General features: G+C 39.7%; 1 protein-coding gene across 1 annotated transcript in view; it reads left to right on the top strand.

Annotated features, from left to right (window-relative positions):
• The first annotated feature begins 131 nt into the window (after nt 1-131).
• Nucleotides 132-25,231, top strand: part of Chsy1 (chondroitin sulfate synthase 1) — a 62,576-nt gene continuing 37,476 nt past the window's right edge. Inside the window, exons 1-2 of the mRNA XM_010611090.3 lie at nt 132-238; nt 17,448-17,943. Of these exons, the coding sequence (XP_010609392.1) occupies nt 132-238; nt 17,448-17,943 (603 nt within the window). The remainder of the gene's footprint in view (nt 239-17,447; nt 17,944-25,231) is intronic.

Below are 25,231 nucleotides of genomic sequence, written 5' to 3' on the forward strand. Positions count from 1 at the left end.
CTGCCCAGGCACCGCCTCCCGCCTCAGCATCCAGCATCCCGGCGGCCAGCCCTGCCGGTTCCCCTCCCGCCTCAGCCCGCCTCTCACACCCAGACTCCTGGGCTCCCTAAGCGATCCGGGTCCCCTCGGCGATGCGCGACCTTGGTAGCAGAAGTGAGAGGCGGGATGCTGAGCGCGGTGTTCCGAGCGCTGGCTGGTCAGATGGACTAGGGCTAGCTGGCACCTCGCCCTGTACGAGGTGCTTGAGTTTTCCAGACGCACGCTTTCTCTTTTGTGAAAGGGGCCTCGCTGAAAGAGGCTGCCTCCTACGGTTGTGAGAACACTCAGCACAGTGCTGTGCCTGTTTTAGTGGTTGCAGTGAGGTTATAATTTGATTCCCTAAAATGTGCACCTTTGCCATCGCAAAGCTAGAGCCCACGTAAATTAATCCGGCTAGGTGGAGCCTTTCCGTAGCATACTTTTAGGTTTTACTGTTAGAAGTAATGTGTCTTTGTAAATGAAAGAGGGTGCCCACTCTGCAGTTGACCACACCAGTCTGTTGGAGGAAGAGGACCTTAGGGGAAGGCGGTTCCCGTGGTCCATTCAATGAACGACTGCATTCCGGTGTTCATTAGCTCAGTTAAAGTGATGAAACATTAACAGGAATTGGGCTCTAGTTGACCCATAGTTGAGCCATAAATGTAGCTACAGTCATTTCCAGGATTAACAAAAGGATTAGTCAAAGTAGTCTTAGGTTAGCTTGGAATGGCTGGCATCGTTAGAATCAGATTTGTATTGGAGTAATTTTCTATTTTTCTTTTTTCTTTTCTTTACTGGGGATCAAACTCAGGACCTCACACTTGCCAGGCAGGCGCTGTGCCGCTGAGCTAAATCCCAAGCCCTTACTGGGGTAATTTTAAATTTGAGAGGGTTGTGGACTCAGTAAAGGGACTTGGTGGAAGCTTTATACGTGAGAAGTACAGAAGTACTGTACAGATTTAACTTTGGAGTTCAGCCACAGAACAAACCAGTTTTGGGAATGGTTTTGGGGCACCAGTGTGTTCGAGGAATGAACTTACAGAGCAGTCAGTGCTGAGCAGGGATTTGCTAGTTGCTGTTTTTTCTTAGTGTATAAGTAATACCTTTAGGACTTCAACTTTTAAGGACAATGTTGGTCTAAAGTTTCAGGCACTAGATGTATAGGTATCTCCTTCCTTTTGGGAAGGAAGTAAAGATTGAGAAAGAAGATTAAAGAGTGGTGGAGAAGGGTTATCTTTGGAATAGCTTGGTCCCTAAGGCTCATGCTTCAGGCCGAGCCTCTGAAAAGCTTAGCGTGCAGGTAGTGTAGATAGAGACTAAGGCGGTGATTTGGGAACCTATACATGGATGTATACCATGACTTACCTGGGATTTTGCACTTTTTGTCCAGAGGAACATCCACATTAGAAATGGAAGATGAGCCTGCTAAATTGTTTATGGTTCTTCAAGTAAATCCACATTCTGTAGTTTGGTGGCAGGCCACGTGAAATCACAGCTCTGGGAACGATTACCAGGGTAGTTCAAATAGCAGATTATGTGACTCTTTATCCCTGGGCCTCAACAAATATATTTCCATGCTAACAAAATCGTTGTATACAAATCAGTAGAGGACTGTCACACAATACTCAGAAAATGGAATGCAAACTAGGTAACTACTATTTTATACCTGGCAATGGTTACCCAAAGCCTGTGCTTGATATTGTGACTTCTGGTCTCCTTTCTCTTGTTCCCTCTTTTCTTAGAGGCAGGGAGATGTGTCAAGGCTGTCTCATTGTTTATTTATTTTTAGGTGACCGGGGAAAGTAGAAACACAGTTTTGTCTTCTGGACTGGGTTCTCCCTTATTATTAATACCTTTGTCTTTCTGAGAGACGAAAACCCCTTCCAGGAAATGGTGCGTCCTGTTTAGTCAGTTCTTCATCTTCTCGAAGGCTTCTTCTTTATCTCTCTGATCTGAAGTGACCCAAGAACCTAGAGCCTGATGGTGGCCTTATCCTTGCAGGTTAGGGTCCCTACTTCTAAACCTGCCTCCCTGAGCTTAAATTGGCTATGGAGATGGCCAAAGATGAGTTCAGCCTTAAGAACTTCTAGGGAAGGCCTGATCGGGATGGAGGTTATATGGTATAGTTTATGGTATCAGTTTTGCTCCACGTTGCAGCCTGGGCCACAGTCCATACACTGAGCTCTGAAATTGGAACTTCTGTGCACAGTCCTGTATGGAAAATAGGTTTGAATCTTGAATCTTCTAGCACAAGGAGAACCTTAGTTTGGAGCTGAATATGCTTAGCTTTACATTTCTCCTAAAAAGAAAATTCGTAAGAGAAATTATTTTGTTTTTAAACAAAACTACTGTTTTTTCATGTTTTTTAAGTTTATTGGTACATTTTAGTTATACAATACAGTTACATTCATCATTGGGATCTTGTACCTTTACATGACTTATCTTAGTTCTTATTTTTCCCATTCCCCTCCCTTCACCCTCCACCCTTCCCGGTTTACAAAAATATTGTTTCCATGTTTTTCCTTTTCACATATTTTTTATTATCCATTGGTACCTTTCCCCTACTTCCTTTACTCTTTTAGACCTTATCTCCTGTTACACAATATCATTTATAGGTTTTGATCCTTATTTACACTTTTAGTTTTTCACACCAGAGAAACTATTTGGTACTTACACATATGTGACTTACTAATTTCACTTAAAGAGTATGGCCTCAATGTGCATCCACTTAGCTATAAACATCTATAGTTTCTCATTCTTTATGGCTAATACTATTCCATTTTATAAAAATATAAAACAAAAAATACATCTTCTTTATCTAATCTTCAGTTGATGGGCAGTTGGGCTGTTTGCAAATTTTATCTATTACAAACTGTGCCTCTGAACATGGGTGAGCATATATTACTTTGGTATGATTCTTTTAATTCTTTTGGAAAGATATCCAGCAGAGCAGTAGCTGGGTCAAATGGGACTTATAATTCTAGTTGTTTAAGGTATTTGCATATTGATTTCCACAGTGGTTGCACCAATCTGCACTCCCACCAACAATGATGAAGGGTTCCTTTCTCCCCACAGCCCCACCAGCATTTGTTATTGGTTGATTTCTTGATAGCCGCCGGAGATAAATCTCAGTGTTGTTTTCATCTGTATCTCTCAAGTGACCGGTGATGTTGAACATTTTTTCATATGTTTATTTGCCACTTTTACTTCTTTGTCTAAGAAATGTTTTCATTTCAGATGCCCATTTTTGAGTTGGGTCTGTATATTTGGGGGGTCTGATTTTTTTTTAGTTCTTTATATATTCTAGATAGTAGACTTGTCTGAGGAACAGCTGGTAAAAAATTTTTCCCACATCGTAGGTTGTCTCTTGGCTCTGCTTGTGATTTCTTTGCAGTGCAGAAACTTTAAAAAGATGAGATCCCAATTATTGATTCTTTGTGCTAGTTCCTGAAGATTTGTTCATAGTCTTTTCCTATGCCGATATCTTTAAGAGTTCTACCTATCTTCTAGCAAGTTTAGCATTTCTGTTTTAATGTTTATATCTTTAATCTAATTGGATTTTCGTTTACTTCATGGTGAAAGATAGGGGTCTAGTTTTAAACTTTGACAAGTTGAAATCCAGTTTTTCCAACACCATTTATGAGGCTATCTTTCCTCCAGTGAGGGTGTTTAGCTTCTTTGTCAAAGATGAGGTAGCTGAGTATGTCAGGAGTTGTTGCTGCATCTTTTAATCTGTTCTACTGATCCTTGGGTCTGTTTCTTTGCCAGTACCATGCTGTTTTTATCACAGTGGCTTTGTAATATAGTTTCAGTTCAGGGATTGTGATACCCCCTGCCATGTCTCTGTTGCCTAGAATTGCTTATGCTATTCTAGGTCTCTTCTGATTCCAAATGAATTTTTGGATTGTTTTCTCTAGTTCTGTGAAGTATACTGTTGGGATTTCAACAGGGATTGCACTGAGTTTGTATAGCTGTTTTAAAAGTATGGCCATATTCACTATATTGATTCTTCCTACCCAGGAACAAGGGATGTCTTTCCATTTTCTTATATCCTCTTCAGTCTCTTTTTTCAGAATGTTGTAGTTCTCAACATAGAGGTCTTTTGTTTCCTTTGTTAGATTGATTCCTAGATATTTTATTTTTTTGATGCTGTTGTGAAAGGAATTGTTTTCCTAGTTTAACTCTCAGTCTGTTAGTTATGTACAAGAATCCTATTGATTTTTGTGTCCAGCTACTCTGCTGAATCTGTCAATTAAGTCTAGAAGTCTTGGCAGAGTTTTCCTGGTCTTCTATGTAGAGTATCATCATCAGCAAATAATGACAGTTTAACTTCTTCCTTTCCTATCTTTATTGCTTTTATTTCTTTCTCTTGTCTAATTGCTGTGGCTGTTTCCAAAACTATATTGAACAGGAGTGGTGATAGTGAACATCCTTTTCTTGTTCCCGATTTTAGCTTGAAGGTTTTCATTTTTTGACCATTTAGTATGATGTTGGCTGTTGGCTTTTCATAGATAGCCTTTATCAAGTTGAGATAAAGACCATCATTCCAATTTTCTGTAGGGTTTTTATTGTGAATGATTGTTGAATTTTGTCAAATGCTTTTTCTGCACCTGTTGAGATGATTATATGGTTTTTGTCCTTGACTCTGTTAATATAGTGTATTACATTTATCCATTTAACATTTGTGGAAATATGAGATAACATCACTTTTAGCATGAGGGCATTGTGGTATGTAATACTGCGAATGTCAGAATTCAGGTCTAGAGACTAGTAACTAGCAAGCCTTCTAGACAGGGTCTGTCTGAGGTTTAGAAGGGAGCTTAAACAGCCCTTGAAAAATCCAAGAAGATATGCCTGTCTGCACTAAAATTATTGCATATTAATGATTGAGCAGCCCAATTTTTATGTACTTTTATCTTATAAACTTGACATATGTTGAAGTTGGGATAGGGACCACAAAGAAATGGCAGAGCTGTGACAGCTAATAGACAAGAAACAGATTTCACAAAGCAGGCAAGCACCGAAAAACTCAAAAGTGTAGCAGATCAGAAACCAGCCAAAGCTGACTTCTTTAGACTCTTATTAGACCCGGAACTGTTAGGTTCATAGAAGTGATCCTGATTCATGAAAACCTTCAGATGTGCTTAGGATTTATCCCTTTACAAAACAGATACATTCAGGGCTCCTGTGGCTCCAGACCCTGAGTCTTGGGGATACAGAATTATAGATGGGAGGGACATATGCTAGTTCCCAACTAGTGATGGGCACTGTGTGTGAAGGAAACAGAACTGGGTAAGGGCAGGGCAGTGCAGGGCAGTATCCTATTAGGTGGGGAAAGTGACATGGGTCTGCTAAGAAGGAACCAGTCATGCAAATATGTTTGATAAGCAGGCAAGACAGAGGGAAGAGCTTTAAGTCCCAAGGCAGGAGCCCACTTGGAAAGGACACCTGATGGCCAGTAAAAGAGAGGAGCTTGGACCTGACAGCTAGGGGGATCTTATTCTAAGTGAATGAAAAAGACATTGAGTGTTTAAGTAGAAAAGGGAGATGGGTAGCAGTGTTCTCCAGATGAGTATAGAAGATAATTAGACTCGTCTTCAAAGTTATTTGTATTCTAGGTAATTTCACTTTACAGTACTACCATGACTTCTGAGAACTAATTTATTATGCTAATTATCAACAGATTGTGGAAACCCCAGCTCCTTGTGTCGTGAGTTAAATAACTGATAAGTCACACATGTAAATACCAAATAGTTTCTCTGGTGTGAAAAACTAAAAGTATAAATAAGATCCAAATGGTATAATTGACAATGTGAAATAGGAAGAAAAGGGCTAAAGGTGTAGGGGAAGTGGGAAGGGTAGGGAAAAGGAAATAAGGAAAAAGAAAAAATATGAGAAAATGAAAAAATGGAAACAAAAGTTTTTGTAAATAGGGAAGGGAGGAGAGGGTGAAAGGAGGGCTGGGGTATGGGAAAAAAATGAGAACCAAGACCTGTCATGTAAAGGTGCAAGATCCCAATGATGAATGTAACTCTACTATATAACTTAAAAGTCCCAGTAAACTCATTGAGAAGAAAAAAAAAACCCTGCAATTAATATTTTCTTCATATTTTTGTGCTTTCTCTTAGTTCTTTGATATAGAGGTTACATGTTCATGTAATATGTAATTATCCCTTTCTGATTTTAGATCCTTATTAAGCTCAGAAAATTACTGTCTTGGGGAGATTTTTTTTTAATAAATTTTATTTTACCTCCCCCCCAAGTTCCCTCCCTGGTGAGATTTTTAAAGGTAACATTTTTTTTTTTCTGATTCTAGAGAGGGTCGACGTTGCAAGCTCACTTTTCTCTCCAGACACTACATTGTCTCAGTGCTGTGTGTTAAATTATCTCTCATTTCCCTACCAATTTAAAATGCCATCCTCACCATACTCAGAATTCTAGGCTATGTTTTTGGACTTCCTATTTTGTTCCATTGATCTTTCTCTTTGTTCTTTTGCCAGTACCACCCTTTGAAGTTATTGGAGGTTGAATAATATTTTAATATTCTGTGGACAAGTTCCCTTCTGTCATCTGTTTCAAACATTATTTTGGCTGCACTTACCTTGCTAGAAAAGTTTTGATATTATTTAGATCTTTTTAAAGTCTCCATGTTGAGAAAGAGAAAGTGCTTACACATTTAGCTTTTTAGTATATTTTAATGCCCAGAACTCTGAGCTAATCCAGTGTCTCTTCTTTGTCTTCCTTTTTACCTCCCCAGGGTTGAAGACGGAGGATGGCTTTGTTCTGTTTCTCCTTTATGAGAAGGAGGCCTGGTTGGTTTCCCTCCATTGCTCAGGAGTAACCAAGAGCATGTGTAAAGATTAGTGTCTGTCTGTAGGAGACTGGGAAGAAAGGGTGAGAACTCTAGCCTTAGAAAGAGGAATCCTGTTTTAGGACACTGCTTGTGTCCGTCAGTGACCTCTACTGCTTTGTTGAGTGATGGCAGACTGTTCCTTTTACCAGTCTTAATGAGCTCCTCTCTGTCGCCCAGAGTTTATTTCCTTCTTAAGCTAAGTAAACCATGTTTATCTTGAAGTAGTTCAGAGCAGTACTCGTTTTAAGTGCAATTCACTTTGGCACATAGAAAATCCAAACAGTCAGCCTGTAAATGAACTTCTGAGCACAACCTTCTTCAAGTTATAGATTACTTATAGAAAAGTAAAGAAAAATGTGGTCCTGAAAATGAGTATAGTTTTATATATTATGGTTCTAGATCTTGAAGCCCTCCAGCAGACTGTTGCAGGGCTGCCAGACTTGGTTGTCAGTGGGGGATTATACGTGGTTGTGTTCTCGTTGCATTGGCAGTTTGGCTTTTCCCTGTCCATTAATGAAGCTGCTTGTTACTTGAAAGTCAGTTACTAATACTGAGCTTCAGTCCTGCAGGGTTTAGTCCATGGAAGGGGACAAATGATAGTGCAGAAGAAAGGCTCACACTCACCATATGGAGGGGACCAAGGGTGGTTTTGCCTGCACTCCCACTTTTTTCCCGGCCAACTCTTGGAGGATGAGTATAAGTTTTGAGACAGACAGTAGTAGGATTCCTGAAATGTGAACTAGCAGGAGTTAGTGATGAAGATGGCTCGTTGGGGCTGCGCTGTGCTGTGAGCTGTGGGTGGTGGAGGGGCAGGCAGGAATGCACAGGGCCAGGCTGAGGGAGGCACCTGGCTGCCAGGTCTGGGCATTTGGGTTTTGTGTTATGGGTATCTAGAGCTGATGGTGGCATTTTGGCAGGAGAGCAGCTTGATGTGATTTGTGTGTCTGTAGATCACTTGGCATCCTTTCTATTGAGAGGGTGGCTGGAGTAAGACCCGAGGGCAAATTAGTACCTGCTGAGAGATGCTTTGGTAGTACTTATCAAGAACTTTAAAATGCAGCTCTCTTGAGCTCTAGCAGTTTCTCTAGAAAATTTCCAAAGGAATTTAAAAGTGTGGGGAAATAATGTGTGTATGAAGTAGCTAATTCAAGTATCTTTGCCTCCTTCATTAGAGAGTATGGAGCTTGACTGAGCTGATTCACCAGTACCGTGATCTACACTCGAGCTATTACAAGTGGTGTGGAGGTAGGAGTGTAGCTCAGTGGTAGCACACATACCCGACATGCACAGAGCCCAAGGTTCATTCCCCTGCGCTGAAAAGAGTGTGGCTGAAATATTTCTCTTGAAATGACATTCAGAGTTGAGATTAAGTTGTGAAATAATGTGAGTATGAGTCCCTTTTTTTCATCAAATCAAGCAAAATAAACAATCATGCTGCTGAACGATTTTTAAAAAAATTTTCTTAGCAGTTTTCTATATATATATATTCTAGTTTTTCTACAATGAAGTTATGTTGTAATAAAGCTTTTTCAACCTGCCCCCTCAAAGATGACAGCTCTTGGGAAGAACTTTTAGTTCGATTTTGACTGCATTAAATTGAAGGCATGGGGTCCCACTGGGCAGAGCTGACCAGCTGGCCTCTTGCTCCCTGGGTCTCAAGTTGAGGTGCTGTAGCAGTGGTGGTGAACCTACACCGCACTGGACCATGGGTGTGGTCATTCTTGTTTCAGTGAGTTATAGTAGTTAAACTTGTCTCACTAGAGTAAACATGGTTATTTGATTAAGTGTATTTCCTTCAGTTTTTGTAACTTCTTGCTTCTGAATAAAATTTGGGAGAAGCAGGTGACAGCATTTATCTGTCTGCCATCTCACCATAATTCATTGTCATTTCTAAAGCATTGATAGCCACAGCATTTATTCTGTTCACAAATACATTTGTTTATAGACAGTTAAAATAAGGGGCATTCTGCTCTGAGTTGATGTGAGGTTGGAGCTTAAGAACCAGAACCTGAGGATTATTGAAAATGTAGCCAGTAATGCCACAATGTATGGTTTGTAAGTTGATCCTAGGTGCAAAGGCTAATTGTATATTAAGCCTTGTTGTATATTTCTGATGATAGTGTCCACATATGAGTCAGCAGGGTTTTGAATAGTAAACATATTCCCACAGAAGGAAGGTTTGGTTTGGTTTTATTTTATTTTATTTTGTTTTATTTTTTGACTGAGTAGTTGAGACTGACCTGGAACTCACTGTGTAGCCTAGGCTGGTCTCGAATGCAGAGCGATCCTCCTGTCTCAGCCTCCAGAGTGCTGGGATTATAGGCATGTGCCACCACGCCCTGCCGAACGAAGGTTTTAGAAGGGAGCTTACCTTTAAGTCAGGTTTTGAGGTTTAGAGTTACATCTGATCAGCACAGAGGCAGCATCCCTGACTGGCAGGCAGGTTTTGTCCTCTTGAAAAGTGGTGCAGGAGTAATTGAAGTGTGTGTAAGCCTGCTCTCCTTATCCCGGATGATTGTTTCCTCAGCCTTATCAGCAGTGAGATAGAAAAGAAATTCAAGTGCTGACCCAGGAGACAAGTGTGTGCCATGAAAAGCTAATAGTCTGGCCTTGGAGGCTGTGGAGCCAGGCCCATGTGCATTCTGCCTTCCACGCTTATTAGCTTTATGACCACGGGCAGGTTACTCACTTGGCCCTGAGCCTGTTTCCTATACATCACACACTTCTGAGAGTCCTCTGAGATTGCATGAGTCTGATGCACTCACACAAACTCTTCAGAAGGGTGAGTTGGCTGTTGGTAAGCAGGCTGGTTTTAGGTAGTACCTCAATACAAGAAGACACTAATTGACAAAGACCAGAGTAAGTTCGGGGTGGTTTTATTATTTGCATTAAATGTTACTTTTTTCTTAAATTTGAAAATTTAGATTTTGTTCATGTTGTGTGTGTGTGTGTGTGTGTGTGTGTGTGTGTGTGGTAGTTGTGGTGCTAAAGATTGAACCTGCAGCCTTGGGCACACTGGGCAGGTGCTGCACTACAGAGCTATACCTTCCCAGCCTAGAAAATTAAATTTATTTGGCGCTAACTAGAAACCCAGCAAAACACAGATTCAGGCAGGCCTGGAAATGTGCTCCCTGCTTATTTCTATCCCTTAGAGTTAATTTGCATGCTTATACTTTTAAGAGTACAGCAGCAATATACAAATTAAACAGAATCAGCTCTGCAGTAAAGTATCTGAAATACATTCGGAAATGTATCTGGAGGTGAGAGTTTGCCTTCTGTCATTTACACTCTGAGTTTGAATTCTTAAATTTCAAAAAGAGTGTATTTGTGATCCCTGTAGATAACTGTTCCCATTGTTTGTTGTGAACCTAGATTCAAAGGGCAGGTTAGTCTTAGCTCTTAATACCTTAGAAATGCTTTCTGGGCCTGTGGCCAGGCTTTTGTTGAAGTTGGAAGTTGTAATCCACACTGCCAACAGCTTAATTGAGAAGAAAGATGCTCTTTAATGCTAGTTTTCCCTGTAAATCTATTTTTTAGGATCAACAGTAAAGAGTTTAATTTGACATATCTTTTAAAACAATTTCCCCACTATTTGTGATCTGTTACATTTCCCCACATATTCCAGAAAGGTTTTGAGATTAGTCATGTCTTAAGGACATTGAGTCAGTTAAAGATTTTAAAAAGAGAAAGCCACATACCTGAAAACCACATGTGCTCAGAAAGGTGAAACTGAGTACATCTGATTCAGAGCTTCTGATGCTGAGGCAGAGGACAGAGACAGTGGACCAACTAATGCTAGCCACGCCTGTTGGCGGAGTTTGCCTTCAGCTTTGAAGAGGCCTGCATCAGTCACCTGGCAGCCTTGGGGCCTCTGAATTTTCACCAGGTCCATGCCCGATCTGCCTGCCAGTGGAGAACAGCACCTCCATGTACTCTTGGGGAGGTTAAACTCATTCCTACAAAATACTGCATTTGTCCTGCTTTCTCACTGTGGGCCTGTGGAGGAATCGCCTCTGGTGTAAGTGTCTGAAGTCGGCCTTCTATTAACTCGGAGCAGCAGGACAGCCTGTGACTTCCAGTAGCCCCCAGCAGCTTGTAGCTGAATGTGGACTCACCATTATTACTACATGTGCAGGCCATATAATGGTACAGAAGCTCCGCATGTGAACTCGCTCCTGGTTGAGTGGACGTCTCCTAAGAGTCCTACTCTTGACTGGCTAGGATTTGCCCTGGGCATAGACGTGGGTGGGGCAGCCTCTGCCAGGATTGTGCCATTTGTGCCTCACTGTGGGTTTCCTGCTCTTGTTTTTCCTAGACCTCATTTTCTTCCTCGTCTCCCATACTCCTCTCTCTTTGCTGTCATTTGCTGGCCCATCCTGTGTGCTTGTTGGTTGTCTTAAATCCTTCCTGTAACAGGGAAAAAACTGCCTATTTTTGATTCCTAACATCCATTAGTTGAGCACAGGAAAACCTGTAGTCTCCCTTTTTCTTTTACTCTAGTTTGAGATGATTTTATGCTTCATCTTAGCCCAAAGGCCTGGGAAGCCATAACTGAGGCAATTTTATCGTTAGTCCCTTCACATTTAGCACTCTGCCCAGCAGTGTATGTAATGGTGGTTTGGGGGAACTTAAAATCTTCCTGCCTTTTCATTGATAAAAATAAGTGTAATTTGAAACTAAAAAAGAAAAAAAGAACTTAATCATATTCCATTTTCCTTCAGTTTTTTGTTAGATGTTTTTGTTACAAAAGTAAAACTTTCTGTTGTCAGATATTTTGATTTGTGTGTTTGTTAGCTCAAAGCTTTCTTCCAGATAAATTTTTCTCTAATTCCCCCATAAATATGCATATTATATCTATAGCATATATAAAAAAATCTAAGAAATGCAAAAAAATTCTTCATGAAGAAATAACCACAGTGAGTGCTTTGGAGTAGAGTTGTATTTCGGGGTATAGTAATTTTATTTTTGTATGCCTACTTTTCTTTTGTAAGCAGGTCACAATCATATATTGTTACTTTTCAAGCTTAACCATATACTTTGCCTGTGATTGTGTTGTGGTACAGTGATTGTGCTATCAAGTTTTGTACAAAAATGATTTTTACGTAGCTTTTCTCACATGACACTGGAGAGAAATGGAGACTGCTGTACCAAGGCCTAGCACAGCATAGGCATTCCTTTGCTCAGCTGCTATCAATCTGGCTGCGTTGCTTAACGTGTTCTGACTTGGACCAGGGACAGGGTTTAGGAATCTAGAAGAATGGAAGATTTGCTTGGCACTCTCCGATTCCAACTGCCTTATCTGGGCTCCAGAAAGAGTTGGGTATCAGTCCACTGAAAATTGAGCGTCCTGGCAAGGGCCTCTGCAGTGCTCTGTTGTTTCCGTTCAAGCTCCGGTGACGTGTTGATGGTCAAGTTGACATTTACTTATGAAAATTATGGAACTTGACCTGTTTCTATCACAGGAAGAGGGCCAGCTTGCTTGTCCAGCAACATTTCCTCAAATTCTTTGACATTATTAATGTGCCCCTACTCCTCCTCCCCAAGATGGTGAATTAAGAGTTATGTTCTAGAAGTTGTTCACTTTGTGGAGCACTGTTTAAGCTAATTGAAAAGATTGTAATTTCTTAAGATTAGAGGGCATGCAAAGACTTCATGTTGGGAGAGTTCCCATAAACCACCAGGCATTTAGAACAGAAAAGGACTTGTGGTTTTTCCTTGGTTACCAAAAAAGGAACAGATAATAATTGGGTGGAGTTACTGTAAAACTGCAGAGAAGCTTTTAAGGATGGATTTTAGCTTAGATTGCCCGTTTTAAAAATTAATTACTTTCTCTTCTTGGACAAATTGTGTCATTTGAAGTCACAGCTGAGGCATTAACTGCATCTGTGACGGCCCCATCACTAGTGCTTCCGGTTCTGTGTGTGTTCTAGGGGCACATGGGAAGTAGGGCCCCAGCGAAAATGAAGTTTGATCCTTGGTCTAGTATGAAATCGGCTTGATCCTCAGTCTGAGTCTGATGTTTTAAGTAAAAACACATAAAATGTAGTCTTTTTAGATTTGTACTGTACAAATTCTGACTGGTAATAAAACAGAATTCTCATACATGAAGTTTATATTGTGAGGTCTGAGTTTTTAGCCAGAAATGTGAGAAGCATTTTCCATAATACTTTCACTCCAGTGTACAGTCTTAAAACTAACTATTCCACATTTGGCCCACACTTGCCTGTCTCCCTCACTTTTCCTTTTACTACCTTACTTTATTTGCAGATGCCTATCTTCCCTAATAAAAAGTCATACTGATACAGAGCCAGGCAAACTTCTAAGCTCTTACAGTAACTCATTTAGCTCTTGGGTGCTATTGTTATCCTTCAAGGCAGATACCAATATTGGTTGATTGATTGGTTGATTGGCAGAGTCTTGCTAAGTAGTTCAGGCTGACCTCAAACTCAGTGTAGCTCAGGCTGGTCTGGAACTTAACAGTGATCTCCTGCCTCAGCTTCCCAAGTGCTGGGATTACAGGCATGTGCCACCATGCATGGTAGCAGAAATGCTATTGTTACCTCCAGATTACAGATAAGGAAACCCAAGGAAAGAATAACTTGGCCAAAGTAGGATTTTAGTGGCCTTTTTCCAGAACCTATGTCCAGCAGATCATTGCCTCTTTAATAGATTGTCCTAGGCCGGGGATTTAGCTCAGTGGTTCTGCTGCCTGCCTTGCAAGTGCGAGGACCCGAGTTTGATCACCGGTGCTTGGGGAAAAAAGAAAAATAGATTGTCCCATTGGAGGTAGGAATTAGCAACTTCATCTCCCAAATAATACCATGGAGTGTTAGTGTTTTCTTGGTTTTTAGGGTTTGCCTTCTCTAGGTACTCATTTAACATGTTTTTTTTTCAAAGTCAACATTTTTTGGTTCACTGGCATGGCATGTATTAATAAGTTACTTTTATTCATTACATTTTTTAAGTCAGTCATAAGATAATATAAATTACTTAGAATTAAATTTCATAAGCACCATGAATAGAAATACATTTGAGCCCCAGCAAGCTTGTGCTCCCTGTGGGTTAGTGTTCTCTTGTTTGCTCTGAGTGTGTCCATTTTGTACAGGTGGTGATGGTAGGAAGTATGGCTGTGGCTGATGGGAGGTGGTGAGAAGTTCATCTAGAAATGTTTTCTGCTTTTTTGACACACACATGACATCTCTAAGTCGCTTGCTGTAGCAGTGGGCAGTATTCAGTCCACACATTTATTGACATGTATTATGAGTCAGCCATTGAAATCATTTACATTTTTGAAAAATCATCGCGACTGCCAAACAAAATCATTTTTGCATAAGGATAGTGGAATTGGACTCTGTGACTTGCGTGGGAGTCAGGTTAGTATCATCAGTGACTTCTGAGTTGGAGTAGGGTTGGGGAATCCTGTCTCCTCTGTGTGTGACTACGTCACAAAGTGTTAAATCACCACATATTCTGTGTATGATGCAGTTCATTCACAGTTGTAAAAGACTTGTCCTTTTATAAGTAGGTTTTATTTTCCTTTACACTAATTGCCTTGTTCCTCCTGCATTTACTTTACCATTTTTAAAAGGAATATTCCTTTGTAAAAATGAAATGCAGTATTTGATACAGTATCGATAATACCATAGAGTTCCATGGATGCCATATTTGTTCTTGGTTCTTTGTTAAGCGCTTAAGTGGCATAGAATGTATAATTTTAAATCCTTAGGCATTATGGAAAACATTAATACCACAGTGCTTAATCCATCTTAAGATGTACTTTTTTAACATCTCTGAAATTAGGATGCGTTTGACAGTTGTGGCATGATGGGATGATGATCAGCAGTATTTTTCTTGGTTATTGGTGGATGAGGCAATTGGTATACCTTATGATTAACATTCTAGATTTAAGGAAAGACAGTGTAGTTAATCCTTGGACTTTTTGAGAGGCATGTTTCATAGAAAGTTGAATCTCTGGATTTTTCTTCTGTTTGAGAAAAGTATGAAGTCATTTTTGTAGTTCATGTTTTTTGTTAGAGAAATGAAAGCCAGTCATTTGTTTTCCAAGTACTTCATTGTAAATTATTTTTAAGATTACAGAAGTAATACCATAATTTCAGCTTTGCAAGATGGAAAAAGTTCTGGAGGTGAACGATGGTAATGGTTGCACACAATGTGAATTACTTAATGCCATCGAGCTACAAGTGGTGAATTTGATATGTATCATATCACAGATTTTTCTCAAAGATAAGTAGTGTGATTAACTTTAAAAATTGCCTTAAAGAGTGGAAGTCATCTGTGTCTACTCCTCTAAGCCCTCACAAGCTTCCCTACTTCTCTACCTCGTCCATAGTTTTTTTTTCTTTTTCTTTTTATTGAGTTTATTGGTACATTTTAGGTATACAGTACAGTTACATTCATCATTGGGATCTTGTTCCTTTACATGACAGGTCTTGGTTCTCATTTTTTCCCCTTGTCCCTGCCTTCCCTTCACCCCCTCCTCCCCTCCCCATTTACAAACATTTTATTTACATTTTTTCATTTTCTCATATTTTTTTTCTTTTCCCTTATGATCGTCCCCAGTTTTGACGTAACTTTTCAGGTAACCACCTAAGTCTTCCCATTAATGATACATGTATGTTTATGTTTAAGTGATCTATCAAGTCACTTTTTCACTGTGTATAGTTGTAACAGTTAAGTAAAATAAAACATTAAGGAGAACATCATTTAGAAACTGCTTTTTTTTATTTTCTTAAGATTAAATTTACTACAATTTGAGCATAACTAACCTGGGAATCTGTTGTGCTCTGAAATATAATGAAACTTTTTGAGTACAGTGCTCAAATCTGCCAGTGTCAGATTTCAGAGTATTTTGAATTTTTATATAAATGGTGCTCTGCTAATAAAGTCTATGCACATATTTCAAAATTCAAAAAATTTTTCAAACACTTCTGGCTCCAAGCATTTTGGATAAGGGACGATCTGCATTTTTTTCTCCATTATATATTTTTCTTGGAAAGTAGTCTGTGTAAATTATTATAACTGAAATTACTTGAGAAGTATAAGGAAAAGACAAATGTGATAGCCTTAATTTAGTTGTACAGCAGAAGGATGCTCTGTTTCCTTCTGATTGACCATTAATCTTTCTTTCCACGGGTGAACAGCTCCCTGCAAACTCTGAGCTGCTTCTATAGTTTAACTGGTCTCCTACATCTGTTCAGGCTTCCTTGAACATATGCTGCACTATTGACATTCCACAATTCATATCCTTCATCTCATCCCATCTCTGTTTGCTTTGGTGGTGTCTGTAGCATAAAGGCCCTCAATATCCACTGGACTTTGCCGGGCCTTCCAGAGTTCTTCTGGCTCTCCACTGGACAGCCCCTATGCCTAGTATTCTGTGTTCTGGGTCTGCCCTATCATTCTCAGTGTTCACCCTGTTTTAGGGAAGCATTCATATTCTCTCTTTCCCGCCTCTGATTTTCTCTACTGTGTTTGTCCTGCCCACAGTGACAGAGCAGTTTTATTTCATATACATTTGGCTTAGCAACATGCATCTTAGTCTGTAATACTATATGATAAAAATAAAAGTATTTGTTTGCCCAACATGTACATTGACTGTTTGGCATGTACTTTAGCAGTTTAAAACTACACATTTTGAAAGTTTTAGATCTACCCTACAAATCTGTTTTTGCATTTAGTTTTACTGCCTTACATATAACAATCAAAGACTTAGCACTTCTTAATTACTTTTAATGATTTTTAATCAACTCATACATTTGCCTCCCTACTATTCATTTATTTATTTGGTACCAGGGATCGAACCCAAGTCCTTGCACTTGGGAGGCAGGGGAACCACTGAGCTAAATCCCCAGCCCTCTTTTTTTTGGTACAGGGATTGAACTTGGGTCCTTGCGCTTGCAAGGCAGGCCACCGAACCGCTGAGCCCCGGCCCTTTTTTTTTTTTTTCCTCCAGCCCTCTTTAGTTAGTTTTAATTTATGTTTTTTGATGGCCGTAGTAAACCAGGGAAGCTTTCTCTGTTCCTTTGCCTGTCATGCTGCTTTCTTCCAGCCTGTATTTAGGGTCAGGATAGTGTGACTGTCCTGCTGAATGACATTTTCCCCAATGTCAGCTCTGTGAGTTAGAATGCTGTTTTTGTTCTCCTTTGTGTCCCTCTTGCTTAGCATGTGCTTGGCAGTTGTTGAGCACTGAGAGAAAATTTGTTGAGTGAACAATTTGATTTGTTTGTTTTGTGGAGCTGAGTTGTTTGTTAGTTAAGAGTTGATAGTATCAGAAAATTAATCCAATTACCTGGCAGTTTGGTTTTGAGCCATAACTAAAACTTAGTGCCCATGGAACTATTTTAGCACTCTATCCCTCATTTTTGGAGGGGGGGTTCTTTTAAAAATGATTTTGGACTTTGTAGTACTGTACCTGGTAGTCTGGGCTTCCAGGAGGAAGCAGGCAGCCCCAGAAGGTAAAGCCATTACACCTGATGATTCAAAATAAGCAGGTGTGTGAATTTCCGAAAATAAGTTGGGACAGACTGTTCTCTAATGATACTTATTTTAATTCCAGAACGTGGTCCAAGACAATTCCTGGGAAAGTTGAGTTCTTCTCCAGTGAGGGTTCGGATACATCTATACCGATTCCGATAGTGCCACTGCAGGGCGTGGATGACTCCTATCCGCCCCAGAAGAAGTCTTTCATGATGCTCAAGTACATGCATGACCACTACTTGGACAAGTATGAATGGTTTATGAGAGCAGATGATGATGTTTACATCAAAGGAGATCGTCTGGAGAGTTTCCTGAGGAGTTTGAATAGCAGTGAGCCCCTCTTTCTTGGGCAGACAGGACTGGGCACCACAGAAGAAATGGGGAAACTGGCCCTTGAGCCCGGTGAGAACTTCTGCATGGGGGGCCCTGGTGTGATCATGAGCCGGGAGGTACTTCGGAGGATGGTCCCGCACATTGGCAAGTGTCTCCGGGAGATGTACACCACCCATGAGGATGTGGAGGTGGGAAGATGTGTCCGGAGGTTTGCAGGCGTTCAGTGTGTCTGGTCTTACGAGGTAAGAGCAAAGTTCTTTGCTATGGGAAAAACTGTTAATTTTGTCTTTACTTCTAAATCGGTCACTGGAAGCTAGTGATAATATCTTTTTCCAGGGTTAAAATTGGTGCAATTCTTAGACATTTTTAGCCTTAGTTGTTTTTTTACTTTAAATTCCGTGTACTATCTTTCCTCTTGGCTTTTAGAGCATGCCTTCCATGCTTTTGTCTTAATACTTTTGTTAATAAATAATGACATTTGGGCTTACTGAAAACCTGTGGTTTGCTGATAGTCATAGAGACATTTTCAAGATTATCCAGACAATCAGCTGATTTCTGCTGACCTCACAGATATAATTCTTTTTTTTTCCTCGTCTAATTTTATTTTTAAAAATGTTATTAGTATGTATTTACCATATGTGGTACTCATTCATCTTAGGGAATGTGTACCTATACATATTGTATCTTAATTCTTTTTTTCTCATTCCCCCCCATCAAACCTTCCCCTCCCCATTTACAGAAGTTTTGTTTCCCTTTTTTCCCCCTTCCATTCTTTCTTTCTTTCTTTTTTTTTTTTAATTCCTTTTCCCTTCCTTCCTCTTTCCTTGTTTCCCTTCCCATTTGAGCATGTTCTTCTGTCTTCTCAGTATTTTCCATTTTGCTCCTTGTTTACCCTTTAGGGTTTTTTCACACAAGAGAAAAAATGTGCTATTTAAACTTGTTGTGAAATATTTATTTCACTTAACTTACAGTCTCAAGGTGCATCCGTTTACCTACAAATAACTTGAGTTTATCCTTTTTTTTTTTTGATACTGGAGATTGAACTCAGGAACTTGTGCTTGTGAGGTAGGCGCAGCACCACTGAGCTAAATCCCCAGCCTGAGTTTATCCTTCTTTATGACAGAGTAGTACTTTATTGTATATAAATACCACTTTACCCATTTCATTTGTTGATGGACATATGCACTATTTCCAAGATTTAGCTGTTATAAACTGTGCTTCTATAAACATGGGTATGCGTATATTGCCTTATCATGATGCGGAATAGTTAACGATAGTTAGAAAACTATTTTGGGAAGATGCCTGGAAGGGGATTAGAATCTCTAGATTTAGTTTTTTGAGGAATCTCCATACCAATTTCCACAGTAGTTGCTCCAGTCTGCACTCCTACCAACAGTGCAGAAGGGTTCTTTTTCCCCACAGCCTTGCCAGCATTGTTACTGGTTGATTTTTTTCTTCTCCTCCTCCTCCTCCTCTTCCCCCGCCCCCCTTGGCAGTGCCACTGAGCTAAATCCCTGGCCCCTATTGATTGATTTCTTGATAGTCATTCTTTCTGGAGTGAGATGAAATTTCAGTGTTATTTTGCATTTCTTGAATGACCAGTAATGTTGAGCATTTTTTCACATATTTATTGGCTGTTTGTACTTCTTCATCTGAGAAGTGTCTATTCATTTCAGATGCCCATTTTTGGATTTGGGCTTTAAATTTGAAGGGTCTGATTTGTTGGAAGAGTAGCTGGTAAAAAAATTTTCCCGTTCTGTAAGTTGCCTCTTCACTCATTTGGCAGTTTCCTTTGTTGTGCAAAAGCTTTTTAATTGAATGTGATCTGGGTTGTTGATTCTTTGTAATATTTCCTGTATGATTGGGAATTTATTCATAAAGTCTTCGCCTACACCTACTTCTTCTAGAGTTTTACCTATTTTAGCTTCCAGCATATTGCTTCTGTTTTTATATTTAGATCGTTGATCTATTTTTATCTTAGTTTAGTGCATGGTAAGTGATATGGGTATAGCTTTAATTTTCAGCATGTGGAGAGCCAGTTTTTCCAGCACCATTTATGAAAGAGGCTGTCTTTCATTCAGTAAAGGTGTTTGTCTACTTTGTCAAAGATAAGGTGGCTGAGTGTGCTTGGAATTGTTTCTGCATCTTCTGTTTTGTTCCATTCACCCATCACCAGATCTGTTCATCCATTGCCAGTACAGTGCCTGTTTTTAAAAAAATCACAGTAGCTTTGTAGTATGAACAGATGTCATTCTGAGTATGGGATACTTTCCTGTCCCTGGTATCCCAAACTGTCCACTTTTGTCTGGTCATGGTGACCTACACAAATTAGAAGCTCACATATTATGAATTTATAAAATAATTAGTGATGTTAAAATGGCTTTGCATTTATTTTGAATCTTGTGGACTAGGGGTGTAGCTCAGTGGTAGAACATGTACTTAGCATGTGTGAGGCCTTTGGTTTGATCTGTAGCACCATAAATAAATAAACAAACAAATAAATAAATAAATGGATAACTAGTATGAATTTTGACCTTCTAGATAATTATTACAATTTGTAATTTACAGTACAGTGGTTCCTCTCAGTCTAGGTAGGCAGTTTCTGAGTTGTCTTGACACACGTGTGAAGCTTTTTTAAGGAGGCCTACTTAGATGTTTTCTCTTTTCATAGTTCCAGAGGGTGTGAGTTAGCTTTTGACGGTTGTCTGCTTTTATGCTGGCAGGAGTGTATCTCTTGTCTCATTTCAGGATCCAGTGACAGAGGGAGGAATATTCTTTAGGTTGTGTAGAGATTGATAAACTGGTTGAGTTGCAAAGAGCAGAGTGAATTACTAGGCCTTTTGCCCAAGAGATAATGCAGTTTCTGCTTTGGACTGCTAACTTTCACTGAGTTAATTTTCCAGAGTATTTGAATGAGGAAGCAGTATTCTTGCCTGTATTTGCCTTCCCATCAGGCTTTTAAATATTTTTAGATTGTTCTATTTCTTTTGTATGAACTTTCAGGGATGTGGACATTTTCAACTATATAAGGAATGGCCTTTGTGTAATTTTAATTATAAATTCACAGATACAGATGATAAATCCTAAATGTGATCTGAGTCAGAAACATTTAATTTCTGTGCACCTTACTCGCCTAAAGAAAAATTTTAAACATATGGAAACAAAGGAGAAATCTTTGTGACTCAAGGAAGGGAAGAATGTTTTAAGAGACTAAAAAGCACACACCATCAAGGAAAAGAATGGTAAGATAGACTTAAACTCACTATTTGTCTATAATAAAAAGTCCACAGTGAAGGTAAATAGACAAGCTATAATCTAAGAGAAGAAACTCTGTGTCCAGGAAAAAGCATTCCAATAAAACTCTGACACAGCCAAAATTCCAACAGAAAAATGGGCCAAGAATATGAACAGGCAACTCACGGAAGATTAAAAAAAAAAAAACCTCTCAGAATGCTGGTGGGAGGACCACCTGGCACAAGACCAGGGAGCACAAGCCAGCAGGATCTACTAAAAAGCTGTGTCATCATAAGGCATTTAAAGAACTGCAAGGCAGCAGAGACGCCCTAACTGCATACATGTCTAAGGAGATCCTCCTGGCTGCTGCTGTCTCTAACTCAGCTGCTCCCAGTGCAGGAGACAGGGAAATATGCAGGGAAGGGCTTCTTCACCACCCAGGTCCCCTTACCTAATAAGGCCATTTACAAAGAGCATCAAATTTAAAGGAGGCAGCTCCAAGCATCCAGACAGGATGATTTCAGAGTACTCTGCCTAGGGTATTAGAAAACATTGTTGGGTTTCAGCCTAACCAGAAAACGAGCCCCAAACAGTCTCCCAACTCCTGCAGCACTAGGACTACACTTTCCAACTACATCATGTCACTGACCCCAGACTAAAGGTCTTGATTTGACTCATCATTCTGGCCCCACTGGTATCTCTAGAGCACTGTCAAAGATATTACTGTGACTCTAAGGCATATTTTTTTTTTTTTACTTCTCACTCAAAAGTAGGCCTTGTCCTCTGCAATTCCAGTAAGAAAGTTTGCTTTTCAGTGATTGAGGTCAGGAGAAAGTGTTCCAAAATACACAAAGCATTACATACTTTGGCCACAATGAAATTTGTTAAGGTTGTAACTACTTAATTAAGCATGGGGAAATGCAGAAATATTGCCAAACATATTCTGCTTAACGTAATATAAAATCCTGAAATGATTTTCCTTGGTGCAAAACTCCATGACAAGAAAGATCATAATAATCCCTATCACTTGAAGGGATTATACTTATTTTATTCAGCCTTTGACACCCACCCCCTGTAAATAAACCTTTAAAGTGTCTAACCTGTTAGGATTTAGCATGTCGTCACCACTCAGATGAGATTAATCCTGTGGATGAGGAACTTCCTATAAATCTAGTTTCTCCTTTAAGCCTCACCTTATAGGAGATAATTGAAGTAGAGTCATTGGTAAAGACAGTTATGCTAAGCTTTGGGTCTTGGAGATACTTATTTTGCTTTATTGTAAACCTAGCTAGAAGGTATGTTTTTTTGTTTTGTTTTTCCTTTGCAAATAGAAATGCCTTGGATAATACCCATATAATTATAGTGACTCAGAAGCAGCCATTAAAATCAAAACCCAGATTTATTTCTGAGCTTGTTTTGATTATTACTGGTGATTATTAATAAGTGGCTTTTAAAACTATTTAAAAATAATTTTAAATTCACAAAATTTACAGAAGAATAATAGTATGGGTCTGGTGACTTGCTAAACACTGTGCTAGAAGAGGTAAGAGGAGCTGGTCAGGCCTGGTTCTCCCTTGTCCGGGTAAGGGAGCAGGATTGGCATTATTAACTCAAGATATTTGAGATTTCTTGAGAAATATTGAAACTCTGAAAATTTTAGGTGAATATATAAAATACAGAGTGAAAGTTGGCCAAAGTAACCTACTTGTTTTATTTTTAATTGATGTATTTACTGTATCTATCACAATTGGGTAACAGCACCCAGATCTTGATTATTTTAATACCTCCTTTGCCTAGTAACAAAGGCATCTTGGATAGAAAGTAATATTACTTGATGAAATTTGAAGATAGGCAAAGATGGATTTAGCAAGTTTAAAAAGTTACTGTCTTTTTTTTGGGGGGTGGGTTTGAGACATGGTCTTTCTATGTGGTTGAGACTGACCTGGAACTCACTGTGTAGCCCAGGGTGGTCTCGAACTCACAGCGATCCTCCTGCCTGAGGCTCCCAAGTGCTGGGATTACAGGCATGTGCCACCATGCCTGGCTCAAAGTTACTGTCTTTAATAGTTAATGTTGTCACAAGATTTAAAATTCAGAAGTGCCGAGCGAGGTTCTACAGGGATAAGTCTCTCTACCTGTCTCTAGCTCCTGGATTCCCCCAGAAGTCCACCACTAGAGTACATTCTTTCTTATAGAGTTGTCACAAGGTATATCATATAATATACAAGGTGTAAAGTTTGTGTATCGTCCTTCTTTTATAGAATAGTAGCATATTACGCATAATCTACATTTTGCTGCTTTTCACTTAAATTTTTTGGGAGGTTTTCCATTTGGTACATAAAAAGCTTTATCTTTTATATGGGCGTTAGGCTATTTTCACTTCTTTTCAGCAGTTTTCCTATTCAATTACTTAACATTTCCCAATATTTGTTATACGTCATGCCCTTTCTACACTGAGCAGACTGGTTCCAGAGGCTCCTGCTACCCCAACCCCTCCTAACTGCCGTACCCCACCCTCAGCCTGGAGGGATGACTGACTGGGCACCCCTGGAACTTGTTCACAATATCCTTGCATACTAGGATACACAATTATGAAGCTCTGGTGTTAACTAGTAATAGTAAATGAGGGCCCATTAATGGCCCAAACTGCCCTCTGAACTGGTAGGAAAATTGCAAAAGAAGATTGAACAACCCTTTTCTCCCTCAAGGACTTTGGTCTTGTTGAAGAAACGGTGACATGCTCACAGAACACTTGAAATTGTGAAGCCCAGTGATGTTGGTTTTCAATTAAAAAAAAAACTGTAGCAAGATTGATGATTTTCTTTTTAAGGGAAGGCATATGATCAAAGGAAATTGTGGTTTACAGCAAAATATGTGAAAGAGTCCTCCTTATTGATCTGGCTGGTTTATAAAGAAATGTGAGATGTCCTTGCATCAGAAGCCTTTTCTTTGTTCTAGTGGATGAAATAGTGTCTTCTAACTGTTGGTTGTAGTGGACACGATTCATCTTCTAGCGATGCTTTCCTTGCTCCTTTAGGCTGTCAGTTCACCCCACTTACAGAGCACCAGCAAGCAATCCCCTCAGTGGCTGGAACAGCTGGTCCAGAGACTTGAGTACCAATGCATTGTGTGCTGCTTCAAGGCAGGACCCTCTCCCCTCAGTCCAGGTTTGTACTGAGGCTTATTCTTTTGTTCTTCGAGTGTTGTGGTTCAGTTTCTCAGCTTCTAATGGATCAGGACTGGCAGATTAGCACCGGGAAGAGCAGACTGCTGTCTGAGCCTGTTCACAGTGAGTAGGGAAGGCACAAAGGAAAAATGAAAACGTAGCGAAAGGGAGACCCTGAGCAGCACAGCTGTCTAAGACCAACCATTGTGCTATGGAATTCTAATTTCATTCCATTATAATTGTAGGACGCGTTTCGTCTGGTTCTCATTATTTTAGTTCGCTGAGACACTTTATGCCCAATATGTGGTCTGTCCTGGAGGATGCTCCATGTGCACTTGAGGGAGAGCTGCTTTTGAGTGGACATCTGTTAGGTCTGGTAAGGTTATCATGTCGATCAAGTCTTCTCTTTCCTTGTTGATTTTTTTTTTCTTTTTTGGTCTAATGTTCTGTCCATTGTTGAAAATGGGTGTTGAAGTCTCCAGTATTGTTGAATTATCTGTTTTCCCCCTCAGCTCTCTCAGCCTTTTTCCTTCATTTATTTTGGGACTATGCTTTTCAGTTCATATATGTTTATAATCTGTATTTTCCTGGTGGTTGGATCCTTTTATCACTGTAAAATTCCTTGTCTCTGATACTAATAAAATCACTCCAGCTCTCTTTTGGTACCATTAATCTCTTTTCCCTGCTTAGTTCTAGGGACGGAATCCAGGGCCACACATGTGCTAGGCAAGCATTCACAGAGCTTTTCTCCAGCCCTTTTTATTTTGACACAAAGTCTTGTTTAGTTGCCTGGTCTGGCTTCACACTTGCCATCCTCCTGCCTATGAGTAGCTATGATTACAGGCATATATCATTACCTCAGGCTTTGTCTTTTTATTTTATATTTATTTGCTTTTTATTCTTGCTAAGTCTCTTAAATTGCTGAGGTTGTACTTGAACTTTTAATCCTCCTGCCTCAGCCTCCCAAAGGCTGGGATTGAGCTCTGAATCATCCTGCCTCAATGCCCAAAGTGCTGGGGTTATATGTGTTTGCCACCATACCTACCCATTTTGACTGCTTTTCCCACTTCTGTGTATGAGCCATGCTTTCTTGTTTCTTTGCATGTCTCATAATTTTTTGTTGGAAACTG

This window comes from Fukomys damarensis, unplaced genomic scaffold (assembly GCF_012274545.1).
Source record: "Fukomys damarensis isolate Sample0158 unplaced genomic scaffold, DMR_v1.0_HiC HiC_scaffold_7, whole genome shotgun sequence".
Classification (NCBI taxonomy): Eukaryota; Metazoa; Chordata; class Mammalia; order Rodentia; family Bathyergidae; genus Fukomys; species Fukomys damarensis.